This window comes from Mandrillus leucophaeus, unplaced genomic scaffold (genome assembly GCF_000951045.1).
Source record: "Mandrillus leucophaeus isolate KB7577 unplaced genomic scaffold, Mleu.le_1.0 Scaffold599, whole genome shotgun sequence".
Taxonomy (NCBI): domain Eukaryota; kingdom Metazoa; phylum Chordata; class Mammalia; order Primates; family Cercopithecidae; genus Mandrillus; species Mandrillus leucophaeus.
The window spans coordinates 1,340,184-1,363,775 of NW_012106463.1; the positions used below are offsets into that span (position 1 = coordinate 1,340,184).

The 23,592-nt window shown below is 41.6% G+C and overlaps 1 protein-coding gene across 5 annotated transcripts in view; it reads right to left on the minus strand.

Moving 5' to 3' along the window:
- INSC (inscuteable homolog (Drosophila)) overlaps window positions 1-23,592 on the minus strand; it is a 132,994-nt gene that overhangs the window by 44,012 nt on the left and 65,390 nt on the right. For 3 of the 5 annotated variants that reach the window (XM_011999554.1, XM_011999557.1, XM_011999558.1), the window contains 4 exons: window positions 23,146-23,491; window positions 22,076-22,128; window positions 20,803-20,926; window positions 8,560-8,673 (listed from right to left, as the gene is read on the minus strand). In XM_011999554.1, the coding sequence (XP_011854944.1) occupies window positions 8,560-8,673; window positions 20,803-20,926; window positions 22,076-22,128; window positions 23,146-23,491 (637 nt within the window). Of the gene's footprint in view, window positions 1-8,559; window positions 8,674-14,862; window positions 14,968-20,798; window positions 20,927-22,075; window positions 22,129-23,145; window positions 23,492-23,592 lie in introns of all 5 variants that reach the window. The other 2 variants (XM_011999555.1, XM_011999556.1) reach the window with 2 other exon arrangements.

A 23,592-nucleotide genomic window follows, 5' to 3' on the forward strand; every position in this document is an offset into this window, starting at 1 on the left:
GGCAAGTTCAGCAAAAGACCATCCTCTGTCAGGTTTTTGAGAATTCTGACAACAAAAGCACCTACTATGTGCCAGGCTCAGTTCCATGTATGCTGAGGATGCAGCAGTGAATGGCTGATAAAACAATGAATGGACAATTGGAAGACACAGCCCAGCACAGGTTCACCAAATTAGCTCAATCCCAGATCTTCCCTCCCTCTCCATCCCACAATGATAGGCTCGTGGGCCCTTTTCATTCTAAGAGTTTTGTTGCTGGTCACTTCAGGGGTCAAGATGAAGATACCCAACTCTGGAGCAGTTCATAATTTCTGACATTTTATAATCAACTAAGAGTGATCACAACTTATATATTCCTACTTCTCTTTGGGGTGGTTGAATTCCCCTCATTTCTTTTGGTGTGAAAGGGCATAACTTAGGGCTAGTACATTCATTCACGCATTCACAAATGTTAATGGTTTATTATAAGCCAGACATCACGCTGGACATTGAGCAAGACTGCTTCAGTCCCATCCTTAATAAACTCATGGTCCCATCCTTAATAAACTCATAGAGAAGGCAGATGATTTTAAAAGTTGGTATAAAGCTGGGTAGAGGGGCAATGACATGTGGTTGGGGGTGCAGGGTTAAAAGAATACAGAGCAGAAGCCCTAACGTGCTTGGAGGGTAGGGAGTTGTAGAAGGGTCAAGACAGAACCACTCTGATTTTAAGTGCACATAATTACTTCAGTAAAAATGTCTGGCATGAGACAGACACTTACCCGTCTGATTCCTTGTTCCACAACCTTTACTCCTGCCTTCCTACTTTCCCATAGTTCCTGGGACATCTGCAAGAGGATTCTACATACAGACCTCAGAGAGTCACTGAAGCAAAACCAAGTTACTCTTTAGAACGAGAAGAAAAGAAATGGAACTCCTAAGCTCACCTCAGCCAGCCCTGCTGGTCATTTCTAGCCTTCCTCCAGATGTAAATATACATTCATATATATGGATATATATTTATATACATGTGTGCTTATATTTAAACATACATATTGTATAACTATTATTTCTCCATATATGTAGATAGATGAGAGAGAGATGACTGATTGATAGACATTTACATCTGAAGCAGACAATGAAGAAACAGTGCCAAGAACGCGCATGAGGCCTGAGCCAGGATGAATGTGGCAGCCCTCCTTTGGCTCAGGAGGCACCGAGCCCAGCACAACTATATTTAAGCCTCTGCATGCATTTGCACTGGATTCTCATTACCTCTTTCTCAAGCCTGTGAAAAATGGCCTTCTTAGCACTTTTAGCTACCAGGAGAGGGAGGGGGAGATTCCTGGATCCGAAAGAAGGAGATTCTGGTCCAAATCCTGGCTTTCCTCCTGGTTAAGTTTGGCTAAAAATGGGCTATGATAGTTATATATCTGAGCTGTTGAGGGTGCAATTGAGTTAGTGCATGTGGAAAGGCCTAGAACCTGGTTCTGGAGAGTGTGTAAGGGTCAGGCTATGTGAGACTTCCTGGTTAGAAGAATGTCTCACCTCCTCATGAAGGAGGCCCTGAGGGCTAGGATATGTGGGAGGAGAGAGAAGGAAGGAGGCCACAGAGGAAATAAGATGGATTGGTCTTGAGGACCACTCTGGAGCCCCCATTCAAGAACCAAGTGCAGTACTCATCCTGGAGTGAAGCTGGGAATGGCCTGAGCTAGCAGAATCACATTGTTGGCTAAAGCTTGTTTAATTTTATAGAAAGCTCTGGGCTCAAAGCCCAGCCACATAACAGTATGAATTATTCAGAGAGATTTGGGATGAGCTGTCATAAAGTGGGAAGAGATCACTTATGGGGTGTGTGGGCTGGTGGTGGAAGGAATAACAGAGGAGCTATTGGTGGTGGGGGGGGATAATTTTCATGAAGCCCAGAGGAGTTTTCTGTGCCCTGCACAGGGGAAGGGATGGAGTTTGCCACCATTATCACAGAGAGGTCTGGGCTTATTTTTTTAGCCTTCAGAGGAACCCAAGAAGCTGAGAGGACAAGCCTCAGACAGGTTGCCCATGTTTTCTCCCAGAGGCAGCTAAGATAGATGAAGGACCCAAACAAACAAAACAGCAGGCAGCAAAGAGGTGGATGAGGAAGGCCACTAGGTCACTGCCCCACACTGTCACAACACTGGGTACATCTACTGAGCACCCAAGGTGAGGATGCTGTGCAGGGCATGCCAGGGACTTCCAGCTCCTGCATCACTGTCAGAACTGGAAACCCAAACACAGTAATTCTATAGGAGGAATTAGTCTCCCATCTTCTCCCAGAGAGAAGATTCAGGAAGGACTCCCTTTTCCAGCCCAGAAAAATGGATGAAAAGATGAGCTGGAAAGATGGAAGTCCTCCTTGAATCTTTTTCTCTGCTTCCACACTCTGTTACTTCATCCTTTAGACCTGAAATATCAGAAGGTTGAGATTAAGATTTTGGAATCTGTAGACCTGGTTAAAATCCCAGCTCTGCTTTCATATGTGTGACCTTGAATACATTATTTATATTCTTTTTGAAACTCTGTTTCTTCATGTGCAAAATGGGAATTATAATTATGACAAATCAAAAGACTGTTGGAGAATCAGATGAGATGGTGAATAGAAAGCACAGCATCATGCTTGAGTAAACAATGGGCATGGAAGGTTGGTGGGAGAAAGGAAGAGAGTGGGAAGGAAGAGGTGGGAGGAAGAAGAAGAGGAGGGGCTGCTGAGAAGCAGTTCAGAACAGTAACGAGATGCGTAGTCTTTGCTGCCAAACAGCCAGGTTCAAATTCCAGTTCAGTCACTTACTAGCTTTGGACCTTTTCACTGTCTTAGCTCCCTCACCTGGAAAATGGGGGTAGATCCTGCCTACCACAGAGGATCATTGGGAGGTTAAAACACGTTATTTGTATAAAGTCCTTAAAACATTATCTGGCACAAAGTGAGCGCTATAAAACTAAATTTATTTTACTACTGCTACTACAGTTGTCATCACAACCATCATCATCAGAGTTGATCACTTTTGGCTTCAGAAAGCTCATATTCTCCCATTTGTCCCCAGCTCCTGCCAATGCCTCCCAGTTTTGACCTCCACCAGCTTCATACCCAGAGCAAGCAAGCTGATTACTGTGCAGTGGACCAGGAGCAGAAAAAGAGGAAATACTGATTAGGAGGGAGACAGATTTGTTGTAGCAGGGTTTTGCCTGGAAAGGGAAAGACTCTAGATTTTAACCAACTGAGCTGCTGAAATGGAAATAGCACTGACTCCAGAGCTGGACAAATTTAGTTTCAAGTGTCAACTGCTCAAGGTATTCAACCACTGTGAGTCCTGGAGTTCTAACCTGTAAAACAGGGTCACTGATACACTTCTCAGAGGGGTCATGTAGACAAGATACAACAACCGTGTGAAAGTCCCTGCACAGGGCCTAGACACATAGGAAGCCACCAATAAATAGTAATTATTATTGTTGTTGTTAATATTCAGTAAGACTCAAGTATTCTCTTGGCAGGCTCTGGAGGGTGCGGCCCATGTAAATAATCAAATGATCATTCCAAATCTTTAAACAACTCCTGGTCATGGCTCTTGAGAGCCCAGAGGAGTGCTAGGGGCATGGGAGATCCCTGAGTAGCTGAGGAGGTGATGGAACAGCTGAGAAGCCTGTGGACAGAAGTGTAGGAAGTGATGACTAAACGTGGCAAATAGTTCACCTTAGCCTTCTGTTTTAAAAAGGAGTAGGATAAAAGTAAAATTGCAACCTTACTTTTCCCATGAAAACAATGGGAAAGCCAGGCAGCATGGTAGATTTGGAAGGTGTCTTAAATATACAGTCCAGCATCCTCAGGCCACAAAGGTACCAAGGAGGAGTTAATCCCCAGTGGTCTGGCCAACTACCTTCGGTGAGCTAGCAGTAGAGCTGGGATGAGAGCTGCTCTCTCGTCCCAACCCAGGCCTTTTCCCCTGTTTCTACCACTGGAAATGTTTGGGATTAATGTTTAACTGGAGTTAAGGCCTGGTCCTGACAGGAGACTAAATCTGCAGGAGGCCAAACATCATCTTGGCTTACAACCAAATACATGTCTCCTCTCTGCTTTCCTGAACGTGAAGCTCAAATTCTGGCAGGTGGTAGGAGCTGTCTATATCAAGCGGCACATGGAAACAGACCTTGAGTGCTCAGGTCCTGAAACAGAACACCCAGAGCTTCAGAGCTACTGTCAAGCAAAGTTTCCTTCCCAGGAAATTTCTAAGGCCCATTCTTTACAAAACATAAAATCTCTTCAGACCCCACGCGCCATTCAGAAGAAGTCCTTATCCCACCCAGACTACCTCAGATCCACACAGAGAACCCAAACCCAGCATGTGTTTGCAACTCATTTTGAATGGGAAAAATGGTAATTGTTCCAAAAGAAATTCAGCTACTTACTGTTTGGAGTTAATCATCAAACTAACGTTAAGTCAGTTTCAGCTCAGAGGTTGGAGCTGTTCGCTGTTCCCCAACAGCACCAAGACAAAAATCTACAGTCAACTCTCTTGACTAAGTTAAATGTCTGAGTCACAGAATCCCTGGAGAAAACAGATCCAATGCTATCTCCTTCATCCCCTTTGCCCCAACACCACTACAAGCTCTTCAGGTTAAATACATTTAAATGACTCCCAAAAGAGAGTAGAGATCCTCAACCCACACAGCACAGTAGAATCACTTGGAAAGCTAAAATATTCATCCCAGGACCTACTCCAGACCAATTAAATCAGAATCCGAAAAATTTTAAAGCTCTCTAAGAGTTCGATTGTGTATCCAGGATTGAGAACTCCTGAGTCACACTTTGGCTCAAGGACCTGAAGGGTCAAGGATTGAACCAGAAGTCACCACTGTGGTGTTTAGGACCATGAACTCTGAATTAAAATTAAAGAGGCTGAGACTGGGGATCAATTCTGTCTTGACCCCTTGTCAGCTGTATGATCCTGAATAAGCTCCTTAAACCATTTCCTCAACTATTGATGGTAACAACATGGTACCTTCTTCATAGGATGGTTTTGTGATTTAAAAGAAAGGAAGTATGTAATGCATTAAAGACAAAACCCAGCAACACTCACATGTTAGCTATTGCTATTACATATAACTCACTTCTCCACTCACAAGAGTTGATGAGGATTTATGTTGCTCTACTATTAAGATTGCTTTACGGGCTTAGATCAGTGATTTTGAGTCTGGCCATGCTTTAGAACTACTTGTAGAGCTTGTTAAAATGAAGATTCTCAGGTCTTACCCAAGGACCCCAGAGAATCTTGGATATGGCACAAGTATCTGGGTTTTCCACAAACTCTCTGAGGGACTGCAATACAGAGTAGGCACTGGGAATCACTGTTGCTGGGGCATCTTCCTGTGACTAGCATCTTAAGTCTATTGAAGGACATAACTTTGCTACCAATTAGATCGCTGGTTCTGTCTCCAATGGTGATGTCATATTTCAAGTGAAAGAGTGGAAACCAGAAACAAAAGACCTTTCTGAGGTCCTAGGGCTACCAGTTGCCTATATTTGCTCTAAGTGTCTTAAAGCCGAGTTCAGGGACAAGTTAACCATGAAGCTAATGAATTACAACTCCCATTGTAATTAACGAAAACCACCATCCTTTTTGATTTAGTCTTCCTCTAATGTAGTATTGGAGTGGCTGCAGGCATTTTTCAGATCCAGCCGTGAAGCTGAGTGTGAGATGCATGCTTTGTTTTAGTTTGGTGGGATATATTAATGTGGTTGGCATCACTTTCTCATGTAGGTGAATTCCTGCAAACCAACCTAGTATGGAATTGCCTTCCAGAAGACAGTATGGCGATTCATCAAGGATCTAGAACTAGAAATACCATTTGACCCAGCGATCCCATTAGTGGGTATATACCCAAAGGATTATAAATCATGCTACTATAAAGACACATGCACATGTATGTTTATTGCAGCACTATTCACAATAGAAAAGACTTGGAACCAACCCAAATGTCCATCAATGATAGACTGGATTAAGAAAATGTGGCACATATATACCATGGAATACTATGCAGCCATAAAAAAGGATGAGTTCATGTCCTTTGTAGCAACATGGATGAAGCTCGAAACCAATATTGTGAGCAAACTATTGCAAGGACAAAAAACCAAACACTGCATGTTCTCACTCATAGGTGGAAATTGAAAAATGAGAGCACTTGGACACAGGACAGGGAACATCACACACTGGGGCCTATCATGGGGTGGGGGGAGCAGGGAGGGTGGAGGAATAGCATTAGGCGGCACGCCTAATGCAAATGACAAGTTAATGGGTGCAGCAAACTAACACGGCACATGTATGCATATGTAACAAACCTGCATGTTGTGCACATGTACCCTAGAACTTAAAGTATAATAATTTAAAAAAAGTGGTTAAAAAATAAAAAATTGCCTTCCAGAAATATTCTTGAATTATTTTCTCGTTCTAAATAACCCACTTTTCTAAATAATTTGGAATTCGGAATTCTATAATCTTTTACTTAAGTAAGGCCCCAGTAATTCTAAAAGATTCTGGCCTCACAAATCCTAGACCTACTCCCAGGCATATGATTTAAGTGCAATGAATCCTTCGGAATCAAAGTTCACAATTTGAATACCTGCAATTCAACTTGATAGTTATATGCTCTTCAGCAAGTTATTTAATCTCTCTGTTCTTCAGTGTCTTCATTTGTACAAAATGTTAATACCACCCTCCTCACAGAATCATGACAATTACATGAGACCCTGTCGGTGTAGTGTCAGAAATATAACAGAGTCAAACATATGTGAATTCTCTTCCAATACATATGAATCTAGTCTGAGCATAAATGTTATTAGAGAGTACCATACTAGCTTTGTATATCTCAGAGTGTAGTACCCTGAGAACTTGCATTAGAACTGGGGACATGAGAGAAGGGAAATAAGGGGGTCTATTTAAAATACTCCATGCCCAGTGAACCTGTTTCTGGATACAGGATGACCCATTGGATACTCAACAGCCCTTCAGAAACCCCTACTGAAGTTGAAGGTCGAATGAACTTCAGTTCCCTCCCAACTCTCAAAGATTTTGGATCTGTGAATTTGTAACTTTCTCATTCAACAAACTCTTTGAGTACCCACTTTGTGCAGGGATTGCACTAGGCACAAAGGACACAGAGATGATTCAGATATTTCTGTCCTTGAAAAGCACACAGCTTAAAACACATAACAAAATAGAATATGGTAAGTGCTGAGACAGTGCCTGCTACTCTTTTTAGACACCACAGGTGGGAGGGTGTCTGGAAAGCAATAAAGAAGAATACAGAATTGAGTGTGGAATGCTGAGTAAGAGTTTTCCAAGTGGCAAAAAGAGAGAAGGACATTCAAATCACAAAGACAAAAGGTATGAAGGCCATGACTTATGCCCTTGTGCCTTCTCTTCTTTCTCCTCAGACAAGCACCTGGGACAGCCACAACCACCCCAGTCCATGGCCAGAATGTAGGACCCAACCAACAGAGAGAGCCAGAGGAGAGAGGGAGGCTGTCTCTGGGCTCCTCTTCAGCCTAGGAGAGGAAGAAACTGACAGGAAGGTTTAAAAGGAGAAACATGCCAACAGACTTGAGAAGCATTCGTTAAATCAAGTCTGCTTTGTAGTTTAGCCTGCATTCTTCTCCCTTCTCGTACTCCGTGAGCACATCTTTGCATCTTATTTTGTTCAGAGAATTGTATAGCTTCCTTTTTTGGGAGGAGTAGGAAAGCTTAGGCAGAGACTGAGTGTATTTCAGACCCCATCTTGTCTTGATGCCTGTTGAACACTGGCCAGTATCTTTGGTGACAAAACAATAAAGGACCCAGATTCTCCTCCTGCTTGTCCAAGGATCATAGGCAGAATTACAAGATTCTAAGGGGACATAAAAAGAGACTAAGGGCACCCAGAGAACAAACCTCTGAGTTTGTGGCAAAGGTCATGGTTGTAGACCTGTTCCTCCTCTTTCTCCTGATAATGCTACTGCTAATTATTATGGGGTATAGGTTGTTATAGCAGCAGCATTAAGAGATGTGGATAGAGCTTAAACCATACACAAGTCTATATGGAGAAATAAACTTTTCTTTGAACTGGGTTTGAGACATCCCATGTCTTACAACCATGATGTCAGGGAGCCATATAAGGTCAAATGATCACCCAAAATGCCACATGCCAGATGATCTCTTTATTCACTACATCACCACGTCCCATGGACCTCAGGGACACCACAGCTGCCAGGAAGGGAAGGATATGTGGAGATGGAGAAGGATGGTTGATATTTATAACATATACCACATAAGGAAAGAAGATAGAGGCTCTGGGGGCACCAGATTTCTGTCTCAAGTAAGAAATGAAATCAGAGGGGCTAGCCACCTAATAAAAATGCAGACACCAAGGCCCGGATAGGATAAGTGACTCTCCCAAGGTCACTCGGCAGCTAATGCAGGGGCCAAGACAGACCTCCTGAGCCAGCTATTCCCACTGAACAAGCGAGCTTCCTCGTACTTCCCCAGGCCTGCCATTTTGACCCCTAATCATGAAGCTCACCTTGGCTATGATGCGGCACAAGGGAGCCCCCTCCTGGGTCAGGCTGAACAGGTTCCCTGTGGTGGACTCTGTGGTGTAGATATTGTCTGAGGCATCAATTTTTCTCACCAGTGCCTAAGAAGGGAGAGAAAAGTTAGCTAGTTACTCACCACCTCTACCCTCTGCTCATCTTAATGGAACACCAGTGGGCCCATGCTCCTAATAGCAACCATGAAATCTACTCCTGCCCCTAGCCACTGTCCCATTGTGAGGGCAATGAGGTTCTAGCTTTGGGAAAGGTATCAGTTAGGGAGAGGTCTAAGCTACATTTTAGAGATATGGGACAATTTCAGGCCCTTGCGACATAGGCCATAATTAGCCTTGCCCTAGTCCCTCAGAAAATCAGCTCCCAACATTGATGAGCTCAGCAAATACCATTTTGTGAATCTACTGGTTCTTAATGAGAAAAGAAACCATCCGTTAAATTAACAAACCATCAAATTGAAAACCAATGAGTGGCTATAGCTGTGACCAAAGAATTTGCTCATTTTGAATGGCTATTAGCCAATGGTGAACTCCAGCTGAGTGATGGGTTCAAGGGTTAAGTCAAGAGAAGTGCTTCACAGTAGTTTACTGCTTGAGGGATATTTTTATTGGACATTTGCTCTCTCCAATAGCTTGCTGCTTGGGGGGCAAGGCCAAGACGAAATAGCAACACTAGGAATCCTGTCAAAGGGTGGGTAACTAGGTGAGGAATGCTATACTCATCAAGGCTGAAGAACCTAAGGCTAGCGGTGAGAGGGTCTGGGAATGACTGAACATAAGACCAAGAAGAGAGGTTCAGGAAGGAAAGCAAATGAAAGATTCATTAACAAAAAAGATACAAAGATTATTTCTAGAAAAGTTTAGCTAATTTCTGAGGGAAAGGTTTTCGTGTAACTTGAAACCACTTCATCATCAGCCATTTGCCTTGGAGCATGTGATTCATTGATTATAAAGGATGCCTTCCTGCTAATTAATACCAGTAGCTCAAGTTTTCTCCTAGAAAGAATGGATCTAGAGACTGAGAAGAGCAACCTTCAAGGGCCTCAGGCAAGAAAGTAAGACCTCCAGACCTGGGTGCTCTAAGCAGCCACCCATGCGCTTTCAGTTGCCAGTTTAAAACATTAAAATGAAATTTATTTTTAATTAAACACCGGTGTTATGGAAAAGATACTTAAGAGCAACACTTGGAGCACCTTAGTCTTTCTTTGCCTCAGTTTCCTCCCCTATAAAGTGGTGTAAAAATAAGCCAGCTGCAGTGGCAAGTGCCTATGAGTCCCAGCTACTTGAAGATTGAGGCAGGAGGATTGCTCAAGTCCAGGAGTCCAAGAATAGCCTGGACAATATAGCAAGACCCCCATCTCAAATAAATAAATAAATAAAATGGTGTAAATAACAATTTCTATCTTTTAAGGGGGTTGTGCCCATTTTTTAAGGTTGTCAATATATATAAAGGATTTCTAAAGGTAGCTGCCAGGTGGAAACTAAATAAAATTGTAAGCAGTTATAATTTTGTGATCTTGTGCAGTTAAGCTCCCTACACTTTGGTTTCCCTGTTTGTAAAATGATTAAAATTAGGAGGTTTGAGGCTCAAGGTAAGTGGCTCTCCCTTTTGTCTTCTTTATTCAAATTTATGAAATTCCTCACACATGCACAACGTGCTAATCTAGATATAGCAGTCTAAGATAAAGTGTGTATTTAATCAAACTACATTAAATACAAAAATTATGCTTTAAGTTTTGATAGATGCCTCTTATTAGAAATTCAACAAAATGTAAAATTAATAACCAAGATTTGTCACTACAAATCCCTGTAATGATCACACTTCTTAGAATTCTTCCCACTGTTACCGTAAGCAGCTACACATGTGATACTAATGCTCACATGAAAATGCAGATTTCATATATTGGGGTCCTGTACCTAAATGATAATTACCTAATGTTCCTGATTAGTGTTTGCACTTGAAGCAAATTAGCATTACATTAAACAATTCAAATCCAATGTCTTTTGCAATCAGCTGCTAATATTAGACAATTTAAGTCTGAGAATAATTTCATGTTAATGTCTATACACATATATACAGTAATTACACCTCAGATATGTCTCAGTGAATCAGATCTCTGACAAAGAAAAGTTGTAAGCATCCTTTACAGTGTAAATCTGGAAAGATATGAGATCAAAGGCTCCACTGAAATCTTCAAGGCCCTAAATATCACCATTTGTCAGAGCTGGAAAGGACCTCGGAAGTCATCTGTCCAATCTTCATTTCATAGTGGAGGAAACAGATGTAGACTTGACTAAGGTTACCTATGTGGTCTAGGGAGGAGCTGGGCCCTGACCCCTCTGAATTCGATGTCCGATTTTTGAAGGTCAGGAAATCCATCTCCTTCAATGTAGGCAGGGTCTCACCTGGACTAGTGGAGATTGAAGCCTCAAGGTAAGGCTATTGTCCAGCCTCATTAGCAGTTTTTGCCAAATAGGAGAGTGGGTCTCCATCCTGGCTTCCCATTCCCTTCGTATCTAACACTATGTGTTGGTAACCTAAGCTTGTGAGTGGGGGCCTTGCAACTGCCCCTCTGGATATGCCCTGTGTTCTTGCCAAGGCCACACTTCCCCTAAGCTACTCCTAGTTATAACTGAGCACAACATGACTGTGTGACAGGGGACTCCTCCAACAGGGGACTTTGGCTTGATTCCCTGTCTGAGTCTTTTCCTTCCTCCTTTTCTTTCTCAGATGTCAGACCTGCAATAGGGCTTTCCATGCCTGCTTCTGCTTCCTCCTCTGCATGCATCATAGGAATTTCCTATCTACTCCTACCTTAGTAACTGCCTCAAACTGACACAGTCTCTACAAATCAAGGTGGTTTTTTTTTTTTTTGTTTTTTCAGGAAATCAAGAAGACATTGGAAAAGTTTCAAAAATATGCCTCACTCAATATCATGAGAAGAGTGGTGAAAGACTGAAAAAAATAAATAAAAGAAGATAGGCTGAGGCTGAATGACAAACATTTTCTTAAAATGCATACTAGGTAGATATGAAACAAAAAAAAATAAGATCTTAAAAACCAAGGAAAAGGGATTAAAAGGGGGCTAAGGAGATGCTTGTAGTTTCACTTCTCTGCATAAGGAATTAGAAAAGAAAAAATGTGTTTTTCATTGTCTGTCAATCTGAAAAAGAGAGACTGCAACCCAGTGAAATCTATCAGAAAGGAGGTAAACTCTCAAAAAGTAAACTGGCATGAGTTCCTCAGAAGGAGCCAGGAAAATATTGTGAGACCTTTCCCTAAAGTTTTGGATAGAAACTCCGTAGTCAGACGTAGTAGAGTAGCTCATCTGTGCAAAGGGGTTACATGAAATGCAGATAGCATTGACAGGATGGGGTAGATTAAAGATGGCTACAAATTCTTTTCTACTTCTTTTACAGAGACATCTCTCTATGAGTTCTAATTCCCCTTCCCTTGAATCTGGTCTTAATGCCTTCCTTGACCAATAGAAGCCAGCATTTGGCAGAAGTAATGTCCTAAAACTTCCAAGGCCACTTCATAAAAAGCCTTGAAGCTTCCATCCAGGCATCTTGGAACTTGGAACACTGTTTTGGGAGCCCTGAGCTTCCATATCAGAAGTTTGATAACTGAGAATGTGATGCTAGAAAAGCCATGTATAAGATCCTTATCAATACTCTCAGCTGAGGCCAGCCTTCCAGCCATCCCCTCTATGGCACCATATGTGTGAGTGAATACCACTATCTAGTACTCTTCAAGCCATCTGCCAGCTGAATACCACATCTGTTGTTGCTGCACAGAATGGAAGAATCACTTAGCCAAGCCCTGTCCAAATTACTGACCCTTAAAATTGTGAGATATAATAAAAGTAATTGCTGTTGGGTTTTTAAAAAATACTTTAATAATAGAGTTCGGAACACAGGAAAAGACCACAGAGCTCAACACGAACTATTCGAAAGATTACTGGATAAACCATCTCAGGGGAAAGTTTTTGGAAGTGAGGATGCAGTATTTCCTTTGTCTTAACAGAACATGCTGGAGAAATGCATGAATTAGGACTCTGAGGGAAGGCACAGAAAGATTGGATGTACTGAAGAGAAGGTAGACAAAATAATAATTATATCTAGGTTTAGATGAGCTGTTGGTCAGATGGGAAAATACCTCCTAAGTGGGAATATCCAATTTAGGAATACAAATGTGGATAAGATATCTTAGAAATAAAATATTTTGACAGACCCAAAACTTAATTGATTTCATTTCTCTCAATCAGGGAAATACCAACATCTAGATTAGGTTGTTGGAAAAACAAAAGAATGTGTCAGAAAGTGAAGGGAAGTAAAAGCAGAAAAGTAGCTCAGATCCGGATGCTGCATTCACTCTATGAGTTAGAAAAGGAAAGACACCCACATGAGAAGGAGAGTAAATAGTTAGAAATTCAAATGAGTCTCTCTAAAGGGAATGGAGGATTAACAGAGGGAAAGAGAACACTGGGGGCAGAGTTCATTACTGCAAAAAAAAAACAAAAACAAAAAAACAAAAAACAAAAAAAAAGTAGCAGAGAGAAATACTATTAAAAACTAGTATATTCAAAATCCATAGGAAGATGCTATTCTGAGAAGCCCCTGGCAGAGGTAGTGACCTTCATGTACTCAGAATTCGGGAACATCAAGAGTGGCCTCAGTTCAGGTATCTGCTGAGGATGATGTTCAAATGCAGCAAATGTGGAAACCAAATGGAAACTCCTTCCAGCAGATAGGGATCATAAAGTTTAAGCAAACCTCTTGTAAGAGGAGGAGACAATAGCCCTCATGATACAGAACTAGAAGAGAAGCACTTGCATATCTTATGTCAAAATAATTTTTTCTCATTTCACCCTAAAAACATTTTGAAAAATATATGACCCCTTGCACATTTTTAATTTGACAGCTAAATTTTTTTATCATAAGTTTAAAAAACAAAGTTGGAAAGAATGTGATTTCCAGAAAATTGCAATGTTGATGTAAAAAAAATTATTACATCACTCTTTCAAATGTATTCAATAGATTCTAAATACCAAAACAACTTGATACCATCATCATTCACTTAAAAATATATGAATAATCTCTTTTTTAACATTCTGCATCTTTCATTAAATTTGTATTCCCATTTCAATTTTCCTTCAGAATTTAATGTAATATATTTAAGTTTTAAAGTGTTTTATTGATCACCCTTATCACACTTATCATTAAAATTTGAAATGTTATTTCCTGTTACTCTCAAGCTCCTTGTTAAAAAAAAAAAATCTTTTCTTGGTTGAGGATTATTATCAGCCCAATTGGTCAAATGGAATAAATATATTATAAGTCTTGATAAATAACTGTAAGTTATAAAAATTTTATTTTTAAAATAAATATATCTCTAAATGAGATGAATGAGGCTTTTTATCATTTTTAGGATAATTCATTTATGTATCAATGATTGAATATTGACTTAATGCTATATTTTTAGATGTAAACTCCAAAAAATCTTGTTCCCATAAATCAATAGAGGGAAATGAGAGGAGTTTGTGTACTACAGTGTTTTATCCCTTGAGTCACCTTCTAACTTATGTAATCACATAGCAATCTATCATCAAACACTATCTTTAATAATCTGGCAGCTGATAACTCCTCTAAATTGATCTTCTTCTAAATTGACAAAAGCAAAGAATTGGAAAAGATTTGACTTGCAAAAGCATTTGTTACCCAATCATTAGAGGTGTTCATTTACTTTCTCAATTTCTGGGAAAAAATCCAAAAGTACTTTTCCAAGACTTATCAAATAACTATTAATTACAACCATTACTTTTTCACTTAAGAGCATCTTGAGTCACCTGAATTATTCGGAAAGAATTGGGAAAATCAAAGTATTATTTATTTCATTGTCAATACAATTTTTAATAAAATATTTTTGTTCTTCAAATATGTTTTGTTGAAAGCTTGAAGCTCCAGCTTTTACTTACTTAATTTATGAAAAATACCCACCCTATAACCTAATTGGCAAAGACAGTCCTTTTAGTCAACCCAATCAGCCAAGTCAGAGTTAACTTTTTCTCAATAAAGACCTGACTTCATTTCTATTTAAGAAATGTTTCTCCAGGTGTGGTGGTTCATGCCAGTAATCCCAGCACTTGGGGAGGCCGAGGCAGGTGGTTCACGAGGTCTAAAGATCAAGACCACCCTGGCCAACATGGTGAAACCCCATCTCTACTAAAAATACAAAAATTAGCTAGATGTGGTGGCGTGCCCTGTAGTCCCAGCTACCTGGGAGGCTGAGACAGGGGAATTGCTTGAACCTAAGAGGCAGAGGTTGCAGTAAGCCGAGATTCTGCCACTGCACTCCAGCTCGGTGACAGAGCAAGACTCTGTCTTAAACAAAACAAAACAAAACAAAATTTCTATATGTATTTCAAGAAATGCAAAAACCTACTGACAAATAATTATGAAGATCATTCTCTACAGGAAAAAAAATCCCAAAACTGTAAATATTAAAATAAATTAGACCTAAAATAAAATTTGATTTATTTGTATATATTATAAAGCCAAGATAAAATAATTTACTGAATTTGTAATAATGCAAAGTAATATATAGCAAACATTCTAAGTTAATAACAAATCTAAGAATATGATTTAAAAAGCACAGTATTCCTTTAGTAAATAGGCACATATGTATTAAACTTTGGTGTCTTTAGGGAATAATTAAATAAGAACTGAGAATTTAAAAAGCATATATAATTCAATTAATTTTAGTAGCTCTCACCATCAAATTTTTCTGTGTATTTAAAGAAAAAGAAAGGTATATACTGCTTACATCTAATTAGCATAACTGCTAGCAATTAATTTTTTCTTTTCTTAACAGGCAATAAAAAGTAGTATAAATATTTCAGAAAATATTTTGGCAAAAAGACTTTAATTGTTAAATAATGTGCACCAAAATTTTTTTTAAATGTAGAACTTATATCTGTATTTTATCCAATATACCTTAAAAATCTTGGTGGTTCTCAAAAGCATATTACAGTTACATTTAAAAGAATCCGTGTCATTAACTTTTAGTCTTTGGCTCTTCAAAGATACTTTTTTTCCAGCTAATGTCACATCCTAGGGATAAGTGTGAAAAATAGCTGAGAGAAATTGTTTGCATTTAAATGTGTCCTAAAAAAGTAATTTTTAGTGTTTGATGTATCCTACCAGTGCTCTCTTTGCTTTGGTTTAAGGAGAATGTCCCTCAAGAACCATGCACTATTTGAGAATAAACAGATGGAAGGGATAAAATAAATTGAAAACTTTTATAATCATCCCTCCAACCACACACATACACACACACACACACACACACACACACACACACAAAACAATATATCTGAATTGAGAAACTGCTCACACTGGGAAAAATATACAATTTTTTTTTTTTTTTTTGAGACGGTGTTTTGCTCTTGTTGCCCAGGCTGGAGTGCAATGGCACAATCTCAGCTTGTGGCAACCTCCGCCTCCCGAGTTCAACCAATTCTCCTGCCTCAGCCTCCCAAGTAGCTGGGATTACAAGCATATGCCACTATGCCTGGCTAATTTTTTTATATTTTTAGTAGAGACAGGGTTTCTTTATGTTGGTCAGGCTGGTCTCGAACTGCCGACCTCAGGCCTCCCAAAATGCTGGGATTACAGGCATGAGTCACCACACCCGGCCAAAATACACAATTTCTAATGGCACATTCAACATAAATATGTATAAAGCATGGAAATAGTTAATGGAAGCCTAAGGGTCTTAATGGTTCATGAATGAAGGCTTTTTCTTTGCTTGATTCTCCACTCCCATACCAACATTTTTGCATGGCAAGGCAATGTACTGTAAAATTTGGGATGGGTGAAGAGTATGCCTTTTGGAAAATAATAGAAAGCCTATAAAAAACTCAGTATATTATTGGGAAGATCATTTTTAAGGAAGAAAACAAATGAAAATTGAAGATCTGGAAATAAGATTTCCTTAAAATTATATGTGCTTGCATTTCTCCTGGGAAATCTTTGGGAACCTGGGGGATGCGGTGCATTTGAAATGGTTTGAAGACTACTGGTCTGTCACTTCAGGAAGCCCAAATCAATGCATGCTGGAGTGGCAGAAACAGTGTTTTCAGGGAGCTAGAAATTAAGATGTTTTGAATATGCTGAATGGGAAAGAATGCAAATCAAGCAAGTCCTAGTAAAGAAGCTGCAAATGCCTGACTTTGCAGGAAAAGAGAAACGGTTCAAATGCCCATCAATGAGAAAGGAGGCATTCTTTCTCCCCATATATGGTAAACATAGTACCACAATTAACCTGTGGTGGACTTTTTTCCCCCAGTGGGTGTATGTTCACAAATCTTTATAGACTATAGACAACTGAAATAAACTGACTGACATCCTACCAAGGCTGCCAGCCAGACCATCTCAGTTACCCATCCTTTTTTTTTTTTTATTGGCTACAGATGAACATGTATCTGTTAAGGCCTTTGGCAACCCTAAGGATGGCATCCTGGGACAGCAGGTTGCCTGAAGTTCTTGGAGTTCTATAGAAATTGAGGATTGGCTTATTTTAACTTTCTGAGAATATATGTGTAGTGCTGTGATAGTATTATGTATCCAGTATTAAGGGCTTTTTGAACCCTTTTAATTATGGTTGGGAAAGACTAGTACAAATTGAGAAGTCCTGAAGGAACCCCACCCATTATTGAAGACACAGCCTGGACTACAGCTACTGAAGGAAACTCAACTCCCCACACACCGGAATGAGGTCCTCCTGGCTGAGATGAACAGAGTGTAAAAATTGAAGAGATTGTACTAACCTAAGAATTTGGGACTTTGGATTATTCCAAAAGCAAAAGGATTGAAATTTGCTTCCTATCATATTTCCCACTCTCCCACTGAGCAGATTTTGCTCAGCCATGTTGCCCAATGTAGGTAAGTAGAAGTTGCAATGAGATTAAATGGCAATACTAAGATAATCCAAACATACTTGTCAGATGACAAACATAAATATTTCCAAAATTTTAATATGCTCCTATTTTAAAGTTTTAAAGTTCCCTGGGAAAAAATAAAGTAAAAGAAAAACCTTAAATTATTTTCCTCTAGGAATAATCAAAAGTCCCAGATTCTTAGGTTGATACAATCGCTTCAATTTTCATACTTTGTTCATCTCAGCAAGGAGGGCCTCATTCCAGTGTGTGGGGGGCTGGGTTTCCTTCAGGAGCTGTCGTCCAGGCTGTCTGTACAACAGTGGGAGGTTCCTTCAGGACTTCTCAATTTGTACCAGTCTTTCCCAACCATAATTGAAGGGGTACAAAGAGCCCTTAAGTCTGGGGTGAAGGGGATGGGGAGATTTGTTCCTCTGCTTAAGCCCACATGACTTCTTAGTGCTAAAAGAATGTTTCCTGAATTGCATTTCCTAAAACACCCGCATCTCAGAAGAAGTAAATAGATGCTTTAATAATATTTTTTAAATCTCTGACCCTGAAAGTTGGGAATATATTGCTTGACATTCTATAACAGATACTGTTCTAGTAATTAGAGATATATGAATGAGCAAAACAAACCAAAATCCCTGCCTATGGAAGCTGCAGTTCAGACAAGAAATACTATAAGTGCATGAGGACCTTCTGGAAGATTTGCAAAGCAGAATGGCACATCATAAGACAAATCTTGATGTAAAGAGATAGATTTGATTTCATTTACATCAAGACAGTACAAATGTAAGATCCTGGTATAATTACTAATATCCTAAGGAACAATATTTGAGTCACTAGTTTAAGAAACACATGCTTACAACACTGAACACAAATTACCCTGTCTTCAGCCAATATATCTCCTGATGTCACTGCTGTCCTGTATGGAAACTTTCTAATGTAAAAAGAAGCCAAAGATCAGCCAAAAATATATTATGAGCATGGTAGACTCAGCCCTTAAGAGGGACATGGGACACGCTGGCAGGGAAGGGGGAAAGCACCAGGAAAGGGGGTTATCAGAAAGAAAACTAATATGCAGATGAATGGAGGACAACACTCTGTGGCCACACACCCCACTCCCCTACTCCTACCAGGGTGGAAGACCAATAAGGAACCCATTCTAACAAAGCAGGAGCTGGTCTGCTCAGCTTCCAGGCCAGGCATCAATGAACCAGGTGGTCAGACCTGGCATTAGAGCAGGGGATAGCTGGGGAAGTAGAAGCACCAGATCAGGAATTTCACCCTGAATATGGTCAGAATGAAGGAATAGCAGAATGGATCCAACTATACAGCCCAAAGGCCAGGGAAGTAGGCTCCAAGCAAGCCCAGGGAGTTTTTCCCAGGTTCTTCTGACCTATAGCATCAAAGGTATCCTGCCTCTTCGCTGCCTCGTAGAAAACACTGATGACTAGTTCCAAACCCAGCTGGCTTTCATTCACAGTTCAGCTTAACACCGCCTTTTCAGCCCTTTTTGTTAGTTTGTTTGTCTGTTTGTTTTGTTGTTTTTTTTTTTTGAGATGAGTCTCCCTTTGTCACCCAGGCTGGAGTACAGTGGTATGATCTCGGCTCGCTACAAGCTCTGCCTCCCCTGCCTCCCCGGTTCACACAATTCTCCTGCCTCAGCCTCCTGAGTAGCTGGGACTACAGGTGCCCGCCACCATGCCCGGCTAATGTTTTTTGTATTTTCAGTAGAGAGGGGGCTTCACCATGTTAGCCAGGATGGTCTTGACTCCTGACCTCGTGATCCGCCCGCCTCAGCCTCCCAAAGTGCTGGGATTACAGGCGTGAGCCACTGCGCCCGGCCCTTTTCAGCTCTTTTAATTGAACCTGGCACTTCCAGGAAAGTGGGCATAAAAATGGCATAAAAAGCAACAGCCAGCACCTGTACCCCTGCTCAGAAGTTGCTCCAGGTCTCCCTCCCCACCACTGACTCCAATATTTCTTGCTCGTCACTCCCTCGACCTTTTTGCCCATTTTGGTCCCTGTGTCCCTTGCATCCTTCTGGACTTGATGGTTGATCACTGCCTGCCCCTGCATGTGACTGTCAGCACTGGATCATCAGCTCCAGGTGCCTGCCCCAGCACCCCAGCCTGTGGCCCTTCCTTCCCTTTGTCCCTGTCAAGACATGGAGAGTGGCCCTTGAGGACCTTCCTGTGGTTGGGGTGGGGGGTGATGATACTCAGGGCCAGCTGCCCTGACATGGGGGCCTGTGGGAGGAGTGGGGATGAGGCAGGACCAGCATGTGAGTCAAGCCAGAAGGGCCTGCGCCAAACCAGCCAAACACTCAGGAAGGAGAGAAAGCAAACCCTGGGCTCAGCAGAGAGGCTGAATTTGGAGAGGAGCCGACATGGAAAGAGATTTGTTATTTGTGGTAGGCTTTTATTTGGTGGTGGGAAAAGAATGGCAAATATGTAACACAATATTTCTGTAACTATAAATAACCATAAATACCTTTCATAATGAAAACCTTATGGAATCTGCTTTACTGGGAGGTTTTTAAAATAGCAAAGGGCAAGGGAGGGAAATAACATGTATTTAACCCACACTATGTGCTAAACACCTTCCATATGCCTTTGCTTAGTTCTAAAAATTTTCTTCTGGAGAAGGTTTAACAATTTATACAGGAGGAAAAAGAAGCTGAGAGAGGTTCAGGAACTTAACCAAGGCTCCACGGTGAACCACAGTTTGAAAGTAGATGCTTCAGGCTCCAAATCCCTCCCTCTTTCTGGAATCAAGCACAAGCCTGCCTAGAGGCAGGGGTTAGACTATATGATCTTTCTAGATTCTTCTTTGTTGTCAGGATTTCTAGAATTGGCTTATTCCCTGCAGGTGCCTCAATGCTTTCAGGATAGTAAGGACCCATTGGGTACACTGTGAACATTAACTCAACAGAGAAGATTGAGGGTGGTAGGAGTAATACTGAAAGTGTAATTGGGAGATGCTGGGCTCTGCCACCATCTTGCTGTGTGACCTTGAATAAGCTTCTCCCCACTCTGGGCTCCAGTTTTCACAGCTGGAAAATGCAGAGTTGGGTTAGGTGCTCGGGAAGCCTCAGCCTAGCTCTGATAGTTTTGTTTCACAAACACTGGAGTTGACTTTGGTGGTTTGAGTAGGATGTTTCCCACTAAAGTCCACATCAGTATCTTCCCCAAGCCTGGCTCAGCCCCTCTTTCTCTCCTTTCCTCCAAGGGTCCACACAAGCACCCCTCCCCGCAGCCCAGCCTGCACTGACCTGAACCTCCCGTGTCAGGGCCAGCTCCAGCAGCTGGCCAAAGTGCTGGCCCAGCATGCTCAGGGTCTCACTCACGCAGGCCTTCATTGACTTCAGGACATGCTCATTCTCAACCTGAAGGCACCTGAAGAGAAGAAACCATGGAGTGGGCCAATGGAAGGGGCATGTGGTCAGCCCAGAAATGTTGCAGGGTCCAGAGCTGGACCTGCTCCAAGCCTGGTGTGTCGTGAAGACATCGGCAACTGGGAGTCAGAGATAGAATATTCCACAGCTGGCTCGCCGCCTGGTCTCTTAGTGTGCAGAGATGTGCTGGCCTGAGATGAGGACTACCAGTCCACATTACCAGGAAGAAAGGCCATCAGAATGTGGAAAATGTATACCTCTGGGCTTCTCCCTGCAGAATCTGCCATCACTGCAGCCAGGGTCCATCTTGTCTGTGATGTGGGGGTGGGAGATGGAGGGGCAAAAAGCTTCAAAGAGAGGTGCCAAGTGCCAGGTATTGCTAGTGAGCTCTGTAAAGGTGGATGGCAATGCCTGTGGCCCTTTAAGAAATGGCTGCCTAGAGTGTGCAGAAAGTCTTGAGAATTTTCTTCCCAGACAAGAAAAACAGTGGGCGATCAGGTTCAAATTTACCCCGTGGCCTGACAGTGTTCCACCCAGGAAAGCAAAAGACCTCAGGGAGCTCAGGTTTTATCTTCAGGATACAGGCTCTGGGAAGGGTGAAGAAAAATGTCAACACACACCTGGGTGTGCATACATGTGAGGCTGAGTTTGTGTACATATCTGAGTATAAACATGTGGATATTTATGTGTGTGAAATATGGAGGAGAGGGTGTGAGTGTATTTCTGTGCTGGTCCAAGCATGTGTTTATATATCTGTATATGAGAAAGTGAGTGTCTGTGGGCATTGAAGTCTATGTGTATGTCTGTGTAAGGGTGTGAGTATCTGCTTTCACCTTGCCTTGACTTTGGGGACCTGTGGGTCTTCCCAAAGCCGTGGAAAACCTTTTCCTTGTTACCAACTCCTAGAAAATCCTCTTTCTTTCTATGCCCAGGCCTCTCCTCTGCCTTTTACCCTATCCCTAGGGCCTGAATATGGGGCAGAAAATTTCAAGAGAATATTTTAAGATTTCTGACAAAAGTCAGAAAAAGAAAACTCTGAAACCACCACCAGGCCTCCCATTCCTGTTCTCCCTCTGGGAGAAGCTACCAGCCCCTTCTCCCGCCAGAGGTCGGGCGGGCAGACCCTGGGAGATCCAGGGTCCAAATTTACCTCTCTGTGACTGCCGAGAGCTCTGAGCATTTCTCCATTAGCAGTTTCTCAATCTGTAGAAAAATAAGTCCATTTTATTCAACTCAGTAAGCATTAACTGAGGACCAACTGCTATGCTGAGCACTCAGGGGCATTAAAAATGAAGAATCAAGTAATGTGACTTGGGGAACAGTCACATTATAACACAGTGTGATACAGGTGGCAAAAGAGATCAGGGTAGGCTGCTTCGAGAGTTATAAGAATATGAAACTGAGCAATTATTTATGCTGAGGAAGCTGGGAAGCTTCAGGAAAGAATGGGCATTTAAGCTGGGCTTTGAAGAATGAAGAGAAGCTTTAATGCCTGCAAAGCTGAGGAAGAGAGTTTGAGGCAAAGGGCAAAGCACTAAGGTGAAATGAGAATGACGAAAGAGAGAATTAATAACAAGGGAGATTTTTAATGGTTCACTTTGGGCTTTGAGAAGAAGATTCAAAGTCATGGGCTGTGGAATCAGAAAAGCTTAGATTGGACCCTACTTATTATACCATTCACTGTGTAACTTTAAATAAATTATTTGGCCTCCTAGAATTCCTGTTTCCTCTATAAAATAAAGGTAATACTAACATTTTTAATCAATTGCTTTAAGTGTTTCGCATGTAACAATTAATCTAGTCTTCACAACAACTTTATAAAATAAATTATATTATTATACCTTTTAGGATGAAGGAATTGGGACACAGAGAAGTTAAGCAACTTGCCGAGGTCCACACAGCAGAGCTGACATTTCAACCCAAGCCATCTGGCATTAAAGTCAATAAATTTAACCACTGCACAGCTTCTCAAAGTAGTGGCACCTACCTCACAGATTGTGCAAGTTAAATGAGATACATGTTTAAAAAAACACCTAGCACAATGTCCACCACATAGTAGGCACTCAGTAAAGGTTCTACTCTCTTTCTTTCCTCCTTTACTGGAAGGGGAGAAAGGCCTCTGGAGCAAAAAAGGTTCAGACAACATATGATTCAAACCCACTCTTCTCTAAAGCATCCTGACTTCCAGTTCCCGCCCACTCCTATCCCAGGGCAGCTGACCTGGCCCATTTCCTTCGAGGAGTTCCTGCTGACAGCACTGTACTCGCTGACCATGGAGCGGGCATGGCAGGTCAGACGCACGCTCATGCTATGCACCCGTGCCCAGCGGTCCTGGGCCAGCTTCTGCCCGATCCTGCGCAGCTCTGTGCTGATGACCCAACCCCGTTTAAGCAGCAGCTGCAGGGGGTCTCCAGGGCCAGGGCCACCTGCCAGGATAAGGTCACCCTGTGCATCCTCTTCCAGGCTGATGGGCTTCGCCTGCAGGACACACATGCACTCGCACTCGGTCATGAGCTTCAGATCTTCCATCCAGCGCTGGACTGAGTCCACCTGCATGAGGTGCAGTCTGCAACCAGGAAAGAGCACCACGATAATTATCAACACCCCATGATTTCCAAAGGTCTCAATTCTAGGCCATCTGATATTTACTAAGCACCTATTAAATGC